Below are 17,816 nucleotides of genomic sequence, written 5' to 3'. Positions count from 1 at the left end.
TTGCTGTTGTCACTGCAAAGGGAAAGAGAACGGTGTCCACACCGTAGCTCCTAAAACTTCTGCTCAGAAGTGGCACACATCATTGCTGCCCACATTTCATTGGTCAAAGCAAACCCTATGTCTAAGCATGAAGCCAATGGGACCAAGGTGTAATATCCTCCCAAAAGAAGGAAAAGTGGCTAGGCACAATGGCTTACTTCTGTAATCCCAGCACTTTGGGAGGTTAAGGTGGAAGGACTGCTTGAGTCTAGGAGTTTGAGACCAGCCTGGGCAACACAGTGAGACCCTGTCTCTACAAAAAAATAAGAAAAAAAATTAGTCCCTTGTAGCATGCACCTATAGTCTCAGCTACTAAGAAGGCTGAGGCCCAAGATCACATGAACCCAGGAGGCTGAGGCTGCACAGTGAGCCATGATCGCATCACTGCACTCCAGCCTGGGTGACAAAGCAAAACTCTGTCTCAAAAAAAAAAAAAAAAAAAAAAAACCAAGTGGGCAGGGGGAGGCAGGTGCAATGGCTCACGTCTGCAATCCCAATACTTTGGGAGGCCGAGGCAGGGGGATTACCCCAGGTCAGGAGCTCAAGACCAGCCTGGCCAACATAGCAAAACCCCATCTATTAAAAATACAAAAACTAGCCGGGCATGGTGGTGGTCACCTGTAACCCCAGCTAGTTAGGAGGCAGAGGCAGGAGAACTGCTTGAACCCAGGAGGTGGAGGTTACAATGAGCCAAGATCATGCCACTGCACTTCAGCCTGGGCAACAGTGAGACTCTGTCTCAAAAAAAAAAAAAAAAAAAAAGAGGGGGACTGAACGTCATTAAATTTAATACAACCTACCACACTGCCATCCTATTCAGTTACCCTTTCCTCTGCCTTTTCAGTAGCATAGACAAGCCTTTAGAACATATTTCTCAGGCTCCTATGTCAGCTGGCTTCTGCATGGATTCAGCTAAGGGAAGCCGCCCCAGAGACAGAAGAGTGTGAGGCTGAGAAAAGTCAGGGTATTTTTCCCCATCCCTCACATCCCAGGGGCTTCTCCTGCAGCAGCTCTACTTTCTTGGTGATCCTAGCTCCCATGTGACAAACCTGCTACAGTTTCTGCTTCTGCTGAGTAATCCCAGATGCTACAACCTTAGAGTCATATAATCTGATCTACTTTCCTAATGTGTAAAACAGGGAGAGAATCTGCTCACGTCATCTAACTGTTTCAAGAAAAAAAGAAATAGATCCCTGGTTGTCTAGTGGTTGGGGGAAAAAAAACAAAGAATGTACATTAAAATTATAAACAATAAAGTGCTGGACAAATAAAGAATGTAAGGGTATACAAATAAGGCAATATGGTGTAGCAGAACAGAAAACAGGAGTGGGGATGATAATTCTTGGTTCAGGTTCTTGCTTTGCCATCAATTGTCACCTTATCCAGGTAACATCCAGTTATTTTTCTTATCTGCAAATTGGAGACACTGTTGGTAATGTAGTGGTTGCAGAAGGCATAAATGAAAGTATTTGTGAAATGAAATCAAAGTATAAAAAGCTATACAAACATTAAATGAATTCACTAGTTATAAGCAGAAAAAAACTTTATTTCTATCAAATTGAGAAGTATGAACCTTCAAGCAAGGTAATCAAAATAATCAATAATACAATTAACAGTTAGGATAGCATATACAGATCAGACTGGAGGTTTAGATACTTTGAAGCACATACACCAAAATTAAGAGGGCCAACAACTGTCCCACCAAGGAAAAGCACTCTGACTCATCGTAAACACACGACTTCTGGGAAACTTGAGCGGACATTTCACAGGACAGTAAACCAAAGAGACAGGTCGTCATTGGGTTACAGAACTGATCTGAGTTTGAGAGGGATCACAGTGAAATGCCATTGTAACTCAACAATTTCCCCAGAGATCTGTTCATCTCAAAAACAAGAATATATAAAAATCAGTAGTACAAATTCTCATAAAACTAGAAAAGCCCTCTAAGCCCTAATATCCTTGGAGCTTATATAAAGATGGAGTTTTCATTTTTCTTCCCTTTACTCTTCTCTAAATTAAATACAAAATAGTTTGTTATTTAGGACATTTCTGACTATACAGCCAAAGCTTTAAAATGAAGACAAGGATAATTTTATAAAATGAATTAGACACATATCAACCCTAGGGGGAATCTTCAAGGTGGTCTGCGCCTTTGAAAAGCTTTAAACAGGAAAGCTTTTATTTAAAGAATGACACTGCGTTTCCGGGAATAACCTAATTATTTCCAGAGGAAGGAATTCATATCTATGCCATACAAGAGCTTTCACCCTTTAGAAGTGTTTTACTGAGTCACACACACACACACACACACACACACACACACACACACTTCACTAACCAAATTGGGGAATTCCCTGAAGAATACAGATAATGGCATTTATTCTGGCAAGAACTGTGCAAATTGTTAACGAGAAAGATAAGGGATGGCAAGTATGAACAATTATATTTCAACAGATTCAGGAAGCAGATTTTTTTCATAGTTGAAATACAGCTTCTCAACATCTGAGGCTTCCACACTTCTCATCTGGAAACCAGACTGGGTCACTTACATGTGGAAAGGAATAACTTATTACCAGACTACATTACCATATTAAAAGTCTCCATTACCAGGTTCTTTTGTTAAAGACATCAAATAGACCAGAGTTACTAAAAATGGAAGGGGACAGTGAGAAAGCAAGTCATACTATGAACAGGACCTCACCTTATGAACTGCCTCTCTAGCAAAATCAACCGCAGAAAGTAAAGGAACTAAGTGAAAGGTAATCAACAGAATTCTCAGGTGAAATCCTATAACCCAGCAGAACACAGATGAGACATGCCCTCTGTAGATACAGTGGGCAACTACCAGTGTGACTAAGTGCCTGTTTGCTGTCTCTGCACTGAAGCACCAAAAATAAAAGATTCCAGACTGAAGTAAATATGTTGTTTTATCTGTTAATGAGAACAGGGAGCTCAAACTAGGGAAAGGTATAAACAAGGCTCTTTGAATTTCCTAATCCCTATAGGTACATGAAAACACGTTTAAATAAACAGGATTCTTTCCACTTATAAAACTAGGAGGCAATTGAGATTATTACATAGGTAACTGATAAGGATTTGATTAGCCAATGCATGTAATGTACCTAACATGGAGTAAACAAACAGTACCTACTGTCTCTACCTGAACACATTTGGAAGTAGGAGGTATTTGTTATTTGAGCAAAGACCTCCAGCAGGCTTAAACTCCTTAGACAAAAAGCTAATGTCAAATGCTGAACTCGGGTACTGGTGAACTAAATTTTATAAAAGCACTATTTATGGGTTTGTGCAGGCATCTTTCTAAGTCATCCTGCCTCAACATCTTAAGTAGCAGAAAAAACCACAGCAGCACCTCTCTCCAAGAATCTTCTTCATTAATGGCTATTCTTACCTTTCTCCTTCCCTACCAGAGACCGGCACACCTAGGGTAACAACAGAGTTCATCTGAGCTTGGCTGCTGGAGGGCAGCAGGGGAGTAATCCCTGTGGAAGGACAAAACAGGAAGTGAATCTCCCCTGGTTACTGTCTCAACTGTTGCACGACAAGCAGATGATGGGCAAAGATTTGGATTTGGCATTCAGAGTCATGTTAATGTGTAATGGAATTGAGAGACAATCGCACCAAAGTCAGGAGTTAACCTGTGTTCAATGCTCCATCATCGTTTGTTTACCTACCAGCACTTTGAGGATTCATTTATCATCAAGACCTTGTTTGGAGTGGGAGTAAGGGGGTGATTTGTTCTGATCTCAGGAAAGAAAAGTGAGCAGGGTTCTGGATAGCTCCAAGGAGCTCAAAAGCCTATGTGTGAGCACCATGGCTGGGGATGGCTCAAGGGTAAAGGCCACTTCAGGGGCATGACCCAGTGGACATCCAAAGTGTAGTTAAGGAACATGAGCTTGCTTCCTGGACCCAAGCCCAGCCTACTCTGACAGCCTTTTATTCTATTCATAAAGGAGGTCTTATGCAGGAAGACTAAGACTCCCCTCTAGCAGCTTTCTTTGCTTAAGCAAAAGAATAAGAAGAAAAAAAGGAACATCACAAAAAGGTGAACATCACTTTGGTGAGCTTGAGCTCTGCTTTTTTTTTTTAAAGAGACAGGGTCTCACTGTGTCGCCTAGGCTGGGGTGCAGAGGTGCAATCATAGCTCACTGCAGCCTCGAACTCCTAGGATCAAGCAATCCTCCTGCCTCAGTCTCCTGAGTAACTAGGACCACAAGTGTACACCACCAGGCCTGGCTAATTTTTAACTTTTCTGTAGAGATGGAGTCTTGTGATATTGCCCAGGCTGGTCTTGAACTCTGACAATCTTCCCATCATGGCCTCCCAAAGCACTGGGACCACAGGCATGGAGTAGCTCCACCATACCTAGACTAGCTCTGTTATTCTTGATGTGAGGCCACAAGCAGAACCAAGCAGACTCAAGGCCCTTGGTTGCTTGGACACAAGTAGCTATTAATAGCATCCAGGAACAAGTTCAGTCTTCAGAGTCAGGAAAACCTGGGCTGGATTCCTGGCTACACTGGTCATCAGCTGCAGAAGCCTGGGCAAGATGCTTCACATCCCTGGGGCCCCTGTCTTGTTTATCAACATGAAATCATGGCTGTTTCATAGGATGCTGGAAATATTAAATGAGATGTTTATAAAGGTCCTAAAACCGCACATTTTACTCAGTAGGTGTTCAATAAACAGTACCTATCTTAAGTCTGAGTTAGTGTTGGAGGGTATTAAACACAGCAGCATTTCCAAGTTCTAAGTAAGAAGCCTATTAGGATAATGGAAGCAAACTGAATTAAGAGCTGAGTAAAATGACAGAATGCGAAGTCAGGTTGGCACCTCAGAAACCATTTCAACCACTCACTTTGCTTAATGGTGAAGGAACGGTCATGTGTGGCAGTAGAAAAAAAAAACAAGGAAAGATATCCCTTTATTTTACTTTTGGCAAAACGTTTTCAAGATAACCTTAAGTTTTACAAAATCATGTGAGGGAAAACCAGTGAGTTTGTTGAAGAAAACCAGAAATAGATTTTTTTAAAGGCCATTGACCATGAAATAAGCATTATGTTTCAAAGATCATGGGAAAGATATTTGTCTTTTTTTGGTCTTGCCTGGCGAGGGAGGTGAGATCAAACTGCTGAACTGCTGGACAATCTCAGCAAACACACCCACTGTTGAGACTTACTGAGTGACTCAGTGTTGGCTAGAATTGTCCATTTAACTGGAGGAGAAGAGGGAGGGAAGGATGGGTGGAGTAAAGTGTGGAAACAGGGATCAGCCAATTCCCATACCTCTCCCAAACTCCAAAGGCAATGATCACACTGGAGGGTCACCTAAACATGGGAAGTGAAGAAAGAAGTTTGAAGACTTTCCTGTTTCCAAAAAAGCACAGACTTTCCTCTTTTGATTATTCTATAGAGTAACTTTCTGCAGTTCCCAGTTTGTGGAAATTTTCTCTACGGCAGAACTACTCTAAATCATGCAGTTTTCCTCATGTCAAACTTATTTTTCTCTATACCTGGTTCCCCAGCAAACCTGAGCTTTTATCTCCATATCCGATATGCACCCCATCTCCACAAACTGGCATACAATTGCAACTCTAAATTCTAAAGTGCTCAGAGTCAATATAACGCACTGACGATTCATAGACCTGACTGGGCATCTTTACTACATAAACCTAAAAAGTAAACAATGTCATTATGTTTGAGAGGATAGGGAGGAGACTGGTCTGTATTTCCACTAAGGTAGCCAAAAAATATTCACATGAAGGGACAATGGAAGAGGAGCTGGCAAGAGTTTGGGCAGTACCTAGAAGGAAGATGGATTATCATACAGATTACATATGGCAGTGAATTGACAGAGGATTCACTGGAGCATCTTCAGAAAGTAAGTAATGTGTTTCAACACCACCGAAGTGCTAAAATAGGCTTCTTTTCTTCTCACCAGTATGAAAAGTTAGACAGAAGTCACTCCCAGGAATAGTAAAGGACACTCGCTGGGGACAGTCATGATGCATGAAGAAGGGATACATATTTTTAAGGCAGCGGGAGTAAGTTTCATCATCCTTCCCAGAGGACAGCAAAAATTATTCAAGGTGGCCACCAAGTCTGGAAACAAGGCAAATCCTTTAACAAATGGTTTATTGATATTATGTTATAATGAATGACAAAATATTAGCATTTAATTCTAGACTTTATGGCCACCCCATAGGATGAATCTTTGGAACAGAAAAAAAAAAGATTTTGTTTTCCTCTAATTGTAAAGCTGTTATACTCAGTCCAGGGGCAGCCAGTGCAACATTCTGCTCAACCCCACAGGCTCCACTCCTTTCACCACCTATTTATAGCATGTTTGGGTCACTCACAGGAGTGAAACACTGTCAGCATCAAGAGTTAGCAGCACTTTCAAAATACATTTTATTGTCCTGAATAGAAACCTTAACTATTCAATTAGTCCAGTAATTCCAAATGATCTTTTTACTTCTATACATAAGATATGACCTTATAACATTTATGTAGCTAAATACTTATATTTCCCATGCTTTTTGTAGATTCCCAAAAGACTTTAGGGGGTTCCCAAGACTTTTAGGGGTTTTTTTTTCCACAATAAAAGAAAGGAACAGTGTTAATCCATGAGAGTCAGACCAGCAGTTTAATAAGATCCTCTTCATAGCTCAGTTCCCGGTGTATAGAGATTCAATACAGTCCCATCGCTCTCAGTTCTTAGAAGAATTTGAGAGGGAAAAAAGCAGTAACAATCTGTTTTGTTTAATAGCCTAAGAGTGAAAACAGATGTTAAAAAAAAAGTCAAAAAAACAGAAGCTAAATTCTTTCATCTCAGGATGTCTGAAAAGGAGAGCCTCTATGGAGTATGGATGCAGGAAAAAGTTATTCCTACTGGAAAAAAATGAACTGTGGACGCAGTCACTCAACACCAGAGAAACAACCACTGTGAGTAAGTAGCTTCAATTTCACTGTCACCAGGAGGGCACACACCACATGGCCTAGGACAAAGCCTGGGCTAGAGCCCTTCGTGTTCATCCTCAGGCTTCTTGGTGCTGTGGTTCAACAGCCTTTGAGGGGTTGGGGAGAACGAGAGACCATCACCAACATGTGTAAAAAAGGATACTACAGCAACAACACAGCTGTCAATAATCAGCTGGAGCTGAAGTTACACCCCGTTTGAAATCCACACTGTACTTGATTTCTTGTGAAGGGCTTGAGACATGTGCAGAGACACCTTAAACATGTGTAGGTGACCTTCTTTTTGAAAGGCAAAAGGGGGCCTCTTCGTGAACACTTTCTACTCGACTGTTTTCCTATCAGTTTACCACTGCAACTAGAAAAGATGCTGCAAGCTACCTCAGCTAGCTTCTAATTTGGACACAGCACCAATACTACACACACGAATGAATGACCACATCTTCCTGGTTCTTCCACTGGGCAGGGTCAATATGCTTCTTTGGACTGAATAGGTGTGATCTTGTTCGAGAAAAGTGTGTAAACATAGGGCCAGATTTTGTTTGTCTCCGTCCCAGAAAATTGGTGGAGCACTCCTCGGCTCCTGAAAAACAAAGTCCAACATACAGAGGCATTTTAGATTTCTTTTTCACATATTAGTGCAGAAGAAGATCCTAGATATAAAACAAGCATAATCTCATGAGTCTGTCATATATCACACTAAGTGCTAAAACAGCCCCTTTCACACATATCAACACCCCCACTGGGCATACCTAAATAAGGTCATAGCTTTTGCCATTCTGGTATGCTTGTCATGATGCCACCTTTTTCTCCCCTTCAAAACATATCAAAGAATAGCATTATAGGGGCCATCCCAAATGTGCCTCAATATTTAATCTTCAAAAGCAAACCACTGAAAAGCTTTGGAATACTAAAACCCTTATTACTTAAGTCAATCACGGAACACATGATTGATGTATCATAATAATATAATCATAAAACTCTGATATCAAGGTTTGCTAAATTTGCTGGGGATAAGGCCAGAAAGTGATTGTAGCGAAGAGTCTAAACTGCTGTTTTGAATGCACTCAGCGCACAGTTTTGTTTGACTTGCATGTTATTTAAAAAATTTTAATATGTTACCAATATGAAAACTGAGATTCCTCCCTTACACATGCACAGAGAGCCAGATTTCTGCTATTCCTGAAAAACGAGAATCACTGGCCTGTGTGCCCCTGGGGTGATAACTGGCTGGAGCAGCCCAAGACCTGTCCAGTTCAGCTGTCACTCAACTGTCTAGTTTGACACAACCCCCACCACGTTTGAGACTCATTTCTAATACCTGCCTAGCCCCTGCAGCCATTTGAACTTTTAATCTCTGGTTTACAGTTTTAGCCTTTCTTTGTTAAACTCCCTATAGACACTTCAAGAAGGGACACACCAGCAGTCTCTTCTAATCTTCTATCCAAACCAGATATTTTTATATGTGGGAGTGTCAACATATGTGGGACCACTATCTCAGCCACATAAAATTTTAAGAAAATGAAAATAAATCTCAATGTTGTTTTACATCCAGAATAGACAGAAATGATCAGATTCGGGATCTTATGTTCTAACAGTTTCAGGATAAAAGTCTGAACCTTATCTTTCATGTGTAACTCCAGCATTTCATCTGACTTCTGGGAAGGTTTTGGGTCCTTAGTGTTTATCTGTCTTAAAGAAACACTGCTCTGCCTCAGCCCAGTGTTCTTCCTAGCAGGCTCCACGCCTTTCCAGTCTGCCCTTTGTCATGAAATATTGAAGCACACTCACTTGTATAATTCAATGACTGGCTTTGCCACATCTTTGTACTGTCTTAGCCTGGCAGCAACTGCTTCAGGTTTATCATCCTCCTGCTGGACTAATGGTTCACCAGTGACATCATCAATACCCTACAAATACCAAAGAAACCAATTAATATAGACAACAGTTGGGCCTTTCATAGGTAAAAACTTTTCTGTGCAAAACCATGTATTCATCTTTGACTCCTACCACATGATAAATTAGGCCTTGGTGAGAGTGGTAATTGTAAGAGTAGTAGAAAAAGAAATAGCACACTTGACAGTATGCTAACCTTATTTCCTGGGAGCTGACATTAAATCTTTATTAACAGTTCAGATCTTTTTAAACATGTTCCAGTGTGGTTGATAAATGGTACTTTCAATTCACTCTAAAATTCTATGCAACATCCCCCAACAACAAACCTTTAGACAATATCATCTTGGTTCTCTTAACTATCCCTAAAACTACCTTGCCTTCTAAAATAAAGCCTGAGTTATTAATGTGGAAAACAAAATCTTAAAAAAAAACCCAACTTGGCTTACTTGGGAAAAATACTCATCTAGGAGAATACAGTTCACAGTACCATCTCTGACAGCTTTCCAGTTGTATCCTGGAGCATCTGTGAAATTTCTTACTCAGGTTATTTTACTAGATCAAATAATAACATACACTGTAGGAACATACAGAAGGAAAAAAACTGACGTGACTGTGTCCTCACCTAAAGTATATTACTCAAAAGAGAAGCTGGTGTTGATTTGTTAAATCCTTTATTTTAGCTTTTCTTATGTATTGCCTCTTTCTGAATGTAAAACAAACAAAAAATATGCCTTAACTGATAGTTCTGACTAATATAGTTTTTTTTGTTTTTGTTTTTTTTTGAGACAGATTCTCACTCTGTTGCCCAGGCTGGAGTACAATGGCACAATCTCGGCTCACTGCAACGTCCACCTCCCAGATTCAAGTAATTCTCCTGCCTCAGCCTCCCGAGTAGGTGGGGTTACAGGCACCCACCATCACGCCCAGCTAATTTTTGTATTTTTAGTAGAGACGGGGTTTCACCATGTTGGTCAGGCTGGTCTCAAACTCCTGACCTGAGGTGATCCACCCACCTTGGCCTCCCAAAGTGCTGGAATTACAGGCATAAGCCACCTTACCTGGCTGGTTTTATGTATTTGATTTGAAAATGTATATGATTTTCTGCAATGTATTTGTCTAATTATTTTGCTGGCTTTCTATTCACCCCCAAAAATCTCATGAAGGACATTATAATAGAGTTATAGCTGACATAATACATAGGGTTAAATAAGAATCTCCCCCCCAACTCTCATCATATGCAATAACATTTATCATCCGGGTGGGGTGCAGTGGCTCACGTCTATAATCTCAGCACTTTGGGAGGCCAAGGTGGGTGGATCACTCGACGTCAGGAGTTCGAGACCAGCCTGGCCAACATGACAAAACCCCGTTTCTACTAAAAATACAAAAATTAGCAGGGTGTGGTGACGGTTGCAAGTATTCTCAGCTACTCAGGAGGGTGAGGCAGGAGAATTACTTGAACCCAGGAGGTGGAGGCTGCAGTGAGCCGAGATCATGTCACTGCACTCTACCCTGGGTGACAGAGCGAGACTCTGTCTCAAAAAACTTTTTAGCTGGGTGCAGCCTGTAATCCCAGCACTTTGGGAGGGCGAGGCAGGTGGATCACCTGAGGTCAGGAGTTCAAGATCAGCCTGGCCAACATGGTGAAACCCCAACTCTACTAAAAATACAAAAACTAGCTGGGCATGGTGGCAGGTGCCTGTGATCCCAGCTACTCGGGAGGCTGAGGCAAGATAATCACTTGAACCCGAGAGGCAGAGGTTGCAGTGAGCCAATATTGCACCACTGCATTCCATGTTGAGCAACAAGAGTGAAACTCCATCTCAAAAAAAAAAAAAATTAAATTAAATAACATTTATTTTAGTTGAAACTCTTAACCATTGAAATTAAGAGGAAATAGAAGGCATGAAAATATTTTTTAATGACATATTTAAAGGTGTATTAAAAGAGGAATGACTCAAATACCCGTGACAATCAGGGACAAACATTCTAAGAACTGAAAATCTATATTTAAAAAAAAAAAAAACCTTGATTTTAAATGTGTTTTAATCTCCCCAGGAACTAGTATACCTCCTTAGAAATTACAAAATGGACACGTTTTGAATTTTGCCTCTCACATCTATGATTATTACTCACCAGGGGAGATAGTTACAAGAAATAAATCTGACAAAAGGTAGGCCAGAACTGAGAGATGCAGGCAACTCAATTGGATAATCAGAAACTGGCTATAAATTTGAAACACACTAAAATCCCATTAACAGCTCAGAGCCTTGGGTATACGACTTATTGTTATGATTTATGAGTGAGCCAGGTAATTATCACATGTGCATTCCATGGTTGTTAACCCTACATGACGAGAGATGGGGATGGGAGAAGGCTGTGTATTACCTCTGCTGCCGTCTTTTTTATTATACTTACAGCCACAAGGCTCAGAAAGTCGTTCCCAGAATTTCAGAGCATCAGCAAATACAACCGTTTCCAGAAAGCAGAAGGATGGTAGAGCCACAGCATCACCCCTTCCCAGGGAACCCGGCCACCACGGATAGATATAGGAGTTCAGAAGAAATCACGTAGGCAGATAATAAGGGGATGGGAGTCCTCAGTAAGGCTTTTCTCTTTAATGAAAAGCAGCCCAAATCATTTTCGAACAAAGAGCAGCCTGTAAAGTCCAGCTACACAGACAAGCAAGCTGGGCGCTTCCGCGGACATGTTCAAGATGGCGGCTCCATCTTCCCTTCTCTTTGTCAGCCATGTGTACAGCAAGAAGCAGACAAGATGGGGCAGGCCAAGGAGATCCCATTTGCATAATAAGATTAGGGTGGGGCGACCAGCCTTCCCCCCTGCTCCCTACTCCCCAGCGTTATGCAAACATCATGCCTGATCCAGCCAATCTGTGAGCCCTATGGAAATCAGACCTCCTCACCATGGACTATAAAATCCGGAGCATCCACACCAGCTGCTCTTTTCCACTTGGACTCCCTTCTATCTTTATAGAGAGAGCTGTTTCTCTTTCCCTTCTCTTCTGCCTATTAAACCTCCACTCCTAAACTTCTCATGTGTGTCCGTGTCCTAAATGTTCCTGGCGAGAGATGACAAATCCCAGGGTATATACCCCAGGCGACATAGCTGCTTCACCATGGCTGGTAGTGTTGGTCTAGATTAGCACTTTCACTACGGTCTTCAAAAGCAGCATGGTAATTGAAGATGTTCTTTTAGGGAAACTGAGGCTGTGAAAAGCAATTCAGTTGTAAGGCTTTTCAAATTTTATGAGAATCTCTCAATCAGCAGATCTGGACAAAGCCAAAATCTAAAGCATCTGTGCTGGATTTCAGTGTTCCCATCTGTATTGTCAGAACTTTTTTTCCTCCCATCCACTTTTTCCCCTATCATAGCTTCTCCAGATAGATATCAGGAAGGGATCTAATAAAAGAATTACAGAATGTCAATGTTTTTTGGAGGGGGGCAGGAGACTAGGTCTTACTCTGTCATCCAGGCTGAAGTGCGGTGGCACAATCACAGCTCACTACAGCCTTGACTTACCAGGCCAAGAGGCCTGATTAGCTTTTACATTTTTAAAAGAAGACTTCAAAACGAGTGCTTTACTCAAGTGAGAAAGTCTCATTGGGACTTTACTGACACAATGGCACCCAGGAGTTGGGAAGCCATTCTTAGCCCCTTGAAGTAATTTTCTGTATATTCAAGTGTAGTATTTCCATAAAGATTAACCTAGTAAGACACAATGCCATGTATTCCACGTTTGGATGATAACAAGCAATACTATCTAGTACCCAAAACTGGGGTTCAGTATGATAAAGACAGCTCAATCTGTCTTTATCAGAAAGAACAATAATTCTTTTTGAAATACTCAATTTGAACATTTTAAAAATGTTTTTTGATTATGCAATTTGTTCTTTTTTGAATGGTCTACTCATATCCTTTTCTCCATTTTTCAATGGAAATTGCTTGTCTTTTTCTTGTCAGGTTGTGAAAGCACTTTGTATATTCTTACATGTACATGAGGTGGATTGAAATCCAGGTTATATACCCTTCCACTAGGAGGGTGAATCCAACGACGGCTGAGACGATCTTTAAGTGTTTCAAATGGAATGTTCAAACTGATCACTAGATCCACTTCACAGATTTTGTCCAGGGCTTCCGCTTGTCCTAATGTCCTAGGAAAACCTAAATGCCAAAAACAAAACAAGTCAAATGCAAGATATTTCCCAATTCCAATTAGTTCTTGAAACACTCTCAGTGACAGAATTAAATCTGCATGTACCATTCTAAAAGGAGCTTTACAGTATCTGGGTGATGGGATCATTTGCATCCCAAACCTTAGCACCACATAATAAACCCATGTCACAAACCTGCACGTGTATCCTCTGAATGTAAAAGTTGAAATTATTTTTAAAAAAGAGCTTTAACCAAGAATATCTACCTCTATAAATGTAATATTAAAATAAAATATGCTATTCTATAACCTAGCTTCTGCATTTGGAAGATGCAAAGATTAAGGAATCACCTGATAAAGATTTAAAATGCACTAAACTAAAAATCACTAAACCAGTCCTGACTCTAGTCCTTTCTCTGCTCTTAACTACCTGTGTGACCTCAAGCAAGTTACATCACCTCCATTTCCACTTCTGTTAAAGAAGTGAAGGGAAAACATTGTATCTTACATCCTTTTAATGCTAACTGTTTATGAGTAGGTTCTTAGGTTAGCAAAAATAACTATATTTATTTATTTTAGAATATAAATCAGTTAAACTATGATCTTCCATCCAGACCTTCTGCACTTTAACCAAGGCAGGCAATCTGATTAACAGCATGGTAACAATCGTAAATACTGTATTGCATACTTGAAATGTGCTGAGAGTTGATTTTAAGGATTCTCGCCACACACACAAGAAATCATATCTATTGTGAGGTTAAGGATATGTGGTTAAGTATTAAACTTGACTGTGGTAATCATTTCACACTATATATATCAAAACATCACGCTGTACACCTTAAATATATATACTTATCAAGTACACCACAATAAAGCTGGAAAAAAGTAAGTTGTTTGAAGTCTGTTCAAAGATTTTAAAAGGAACTAGTGTTTTAAAATCTACTGGGATACTGCAAAATTTATTCTTCCTACTTTTCTAAATGTGGAAATAACAAAATTAAAATTTGGCATCATGGGTGACCTCAGGAGTTAGGTCACATGACCCCAAATTACACTTTTCTTCAGAGATTGGCCTGTCTAAATGTAACTCCAGGTTTGCCTCTGGTGGGACTGCATCGTGGTAACTTTTTCCTAAATAAATCACTCCAGTTTATCTGCTCTGGCAAAAATCTTGCTGGACCTAATGTCACTTTTGAAAAAATGTCTTTATATCATAGTTAGGTAAAAGAACCAGGTAGATGAAGAGCTGAAAGTATAATAAAAGATGCAACATCCGGAAGAGAAAATTTTAAATCCATTCAGATAAGGATACCAGCCCATCTCTACCCTTTTAAAATTGGAAGTATCAAGATGGCAACTTAAAAATGGGTATTCATGGCCCTGTAGCATGTACAATTCAAAGAACTCCTTTCCTTACTGCAGGAAGTTGGCGGCTCAAACATGAATGTGCAGCACTGCATTGAAATCCCTAAGTCTGTATGAATGCCAAGCTGATTTCTGAGTGCTCACTGAGTTGAATGTGACAAAATGCACCCATGCTACCTCTTCAGATACCTACTGCAAACTTTCCAATGCTCCCTCCAAAGCTTTCCTTGCTGCCTGTGAGCCATCCACATAAAGTCCCCTCTTAATGACTGTCAGGTTCTGCCTTTCCCTGGACAATTCACTCTTTACTAAAATGTCAAGAGGACAACTGCAATAAAAAGGTGTCTGCAAGGCCAGACACAGTCACTCGTGCCTGTAATCTCAATACTTTAGGAGGCCGAGGCAGTGGGATCACTTGAGGCCAGGAGGTCAAGACCAGCCTGGGCAATGTAGAGAGAACCCATCTCTACCAAAAATAAAAATTAAAAAATTAGCTGTTACTGGTGGTGCATGCCTGTAGTCCCAGGTACTTGGGAAGCTGAAGCTGAGGTGGGAGGATCACTTGACCCCAAGGAGATCAAGGCTGAAGTGAGCTACAGTCACACTACTGCACTCTAGCCTGGGTGACGCAGTGAGATAGTGAGCTCCTGTAGAAAGAAAAGAAAAGAGAAGAGAGAAAAGAAAAAAGAAAAAAAGGAAAGAAGGAAAGGAAGGAAGGGAAGACAGAGAGAAAGAGAAAGAAACAAGAAAAGAAAGGTACCTATAACCCAGACAACCTCAAGATCATCTATAAACTCTTTCCCCCCAAACCTCTGCCACATCAATGAAAAGCATTTTCTAAAGCAGTGGCTTCCAAAATCATCTTCATTAGAGAAAAAAAAAAAAATTTGAAATTTGGGGAAGGGGGAGGAAGGAAGGGCTTCGCTCGTTCTTTTAAAAGAATGTCATATTAGTGGGCAGCTGTGATGGGTCACGCCTGTAATCCCAGCACTTTGGGAAGCCCAGGCAGGCGGATCACTTGAGGCCAAGAGTTCGAGACCAGCCTGGCCAACATGGCAAAACTCCATGTCTACTAAAAATAGAAAAATTAGCTGGGCATGGTGGCACACGCCTGTAATCCCAGCCACTTAGGGAGGCTGAGGCACGAGAATTGCATGAACCGGGAGGCAGAGGTTGCAGTGAGCTGAGCTCGTATCACTACACTCTAGCCCGGACGACAGAGTAAGAATGTCTCAAAAAAAAAAAATCATATTAGTGAAATTGCATGGGTAAATAATTTATACATAATTATTCATATATTGAAGGTGTAAATTCAACCTTCTCACTGATAAATATAAACAAAGAATTTTAGAGATCTCTCTTTTAAAGACCTGAAATCTTAGCCACACTCCCTGCCTTGGGTTCTAGCATCACTAACTGTGACCCTAACAAGAAAACAGTCTTTATATCCTTCAGATAGAGGTAGAGAGCTGGGGGTGGGCGTGGGGTGGGAGGGAAGCACTAGAAAAGAATAGGAAGCTCTAAGAGATAATGTAACATTAGTTCCTCCAACGAATAAAAGCTCAGATCTTACTGGTTAGTTTCCTTGTCTAATGACGGTACAAGCCAGTCTGCTCAGCTTAGCTCTGGAGCCCTCTAGAGGAGGAAAATGCAAAGTGTACAAAATAAGCTGAACTCAGCAAGACAAATTTCAAAAACATATTGGATAGCACCTGCTACCTACTGGACTCACACATTCAGACCTGCTAATGACCACAGATGATAATTAATTCTGGCTTTAGACTACAAGCAACAGGTACCTGAAGTTGGTTTAGAAGGAACAACTATAGAAATAAACCACTCCACAACTTGAAGCGTTCTCCATTTGATAGAACACATCAAAATCACCAGGGAAGACTCAAAAGAAAAATAGATGATGATGGATGCTCAGATCCTGTCCCAGACTTCCTAGAGTGGAATATCTAGGAGTCAGATCGGGACTTGGGTATTTCTAATATTTATGCCTGATTCATGACGAACCAGCAAACTTCTTAGTGACAGCAACAGTGCAAGTATGATACTAAACACTTATCCGCCCCATTTTTCTGTCAGGCTTAACTCCACCTCCAAGCAGGTAACAAACCACTTTGAAGAACAAGTTGCCTCTATCTCACTTCATCAGAAGAAAGCCGGGAAGGAAAGTCCCAAACACATGCAAATCTTTTCAGATTTACGAAGTCCCTAACTTAGTCACCTGTTTGTGCCATTCCTCTCTAGAAGTGCTCATGTACTTGTCCAGTGTCTTACCTCTAAGGTAAGTGGTGGCAGGGGAGAAAGCATAGTATATTTGTGAGAACAATGGACCAGACAGAAGTCAAAGATCTGGGTGCCACTCACTATTTCAAAAGTGAGGAGCAGCAGCCTTAAGGTAGATACACTCAGAACTCAATATAACACATCAGGTATAGGCACAGGCTTTGGAATCAAACACACCTGGATTTAATCCCTAGATTTAACTCTGCCTGGAATCAGACACATCTGGATTTAATCCCTGGGCTTACCTCTACCTAGCTGTAACTGTGAGAACTTTGGCAAGTTTCATATATTCTCCGATCCTTAGTTTCATTAGATATGAAACAAGGGGCTGGGAACAGTGGTTCGCGCCTGTAATCCCAGCACTTTGGGAGGCCAAGAGGGGTGGATGGCTTGAGGTCAGGAGTTCAAGACCAGCCTGGCCAACATGGCAAAACATCATCTCTACTAAAAATACAAAAATAAACCAGTCATGGTGGCAGGTGCCTGTAATCCCAGCTACTCGGGAGGCTGAGGCAGGAGAACTGCTTGAACCTGGGAGGCAGAGGTGGTAGTGAGCCGAGATTGTGCCACTGCACTTCAGCCTGGGCGACAGAGACTCCATCTCAAAAAAAAAAAACCATACACACACACACAAGGGCACATTAGTTTGCTACAGCTGCCACAGACTGGGTGGCTTAAACAATCCTGGAGGCTGTAAGTCCAAAGGTATAAGCAGGCCTTGTTCTTCTGAGGTCTCCAGCTGATTCATAGATCGCTGTCTCTCATGCTGCTTTCACATGGTCTTCACTCTATGTATATATGTCCAAATTGCCTTTTCTTATAAGGACACCAGTCAGATTGGATTGGGGCCCACCTTAACGACCTCATCTCTAAATACAGTCACAATATTTATATAGACCTTATCTCTAAATATAGTCATGATCTGAGGTACTGGGGCAGTTACGGCTTCAACACAGGAATTCAAGGTCAGAGGACGCAACTCAGCCCATGACAAAGGGTAATGTCTACTGCACAGGGCGGTTTGAGGAGTAAAAGTGACAATCCCTGTAAAATGTATA

General features: G+C 41.1%; 1 protein-coding gene across 6 annotated transcripts in view; it reads right to left on the bottom strand.

Moving 5' to 3' along the window:
- Window positions 1-1,564: 1,564 nt before the first annotated feature.
- The window catches only part of AK4 (adenylate kinase 4), an 81,924-nt gene continuing 65,672 nt past the window's right edge, over window positions 1,565-17,816 (bottom strand). For 5 of the 6 annotated variants that reach the window (XM_012442786.3, XM_021667722.2, XM_021667724.2 and 2 more), the window contains exons 3-5: window positions 12,937-13,109; window positions 8,823-8,941; window positions 1,565-7,614 (exon numbers count right to left, since the gene is read on the bottom strand). In XM_012442786.3, the coding sequence (XP_012298209.1) occupies window positions 7,500-7,614; window positions 8,823-8,941; window positions 12,937-13,109 (407 nt within the window). In that variant the 3' untranslated portion in view covers window positions 1,565-7,499. The remainder of the gene's footprint in view (window positions 7,615-8,822; window positions 8,942-12,936; window positions 13,110-17,816) is intronic. The other variant, XM_012442787.2, reaches the window with a different exon arrangement.

Source organism: Aotus nancymaae, unplaced genomic scaffold, assembly GCF_030222135.1.
Source record: "Aotus nancymaae isolate 86718 unplaced genomic scaffold, 86718_ANA_hifiasm-v0.15.2.pri h1tg000007l, whole genome shotgun sequence".
NCBI classification, from domain to species: domain Eukaryota; kingdom Metazoa; phylum Chordata; class Mammalia; order Primates; family Aotidae; genus Aotus; species Aotus nancymaae.
This window is presented reverse-complemented; position numbering and strand designations above follow the sequence as displayed.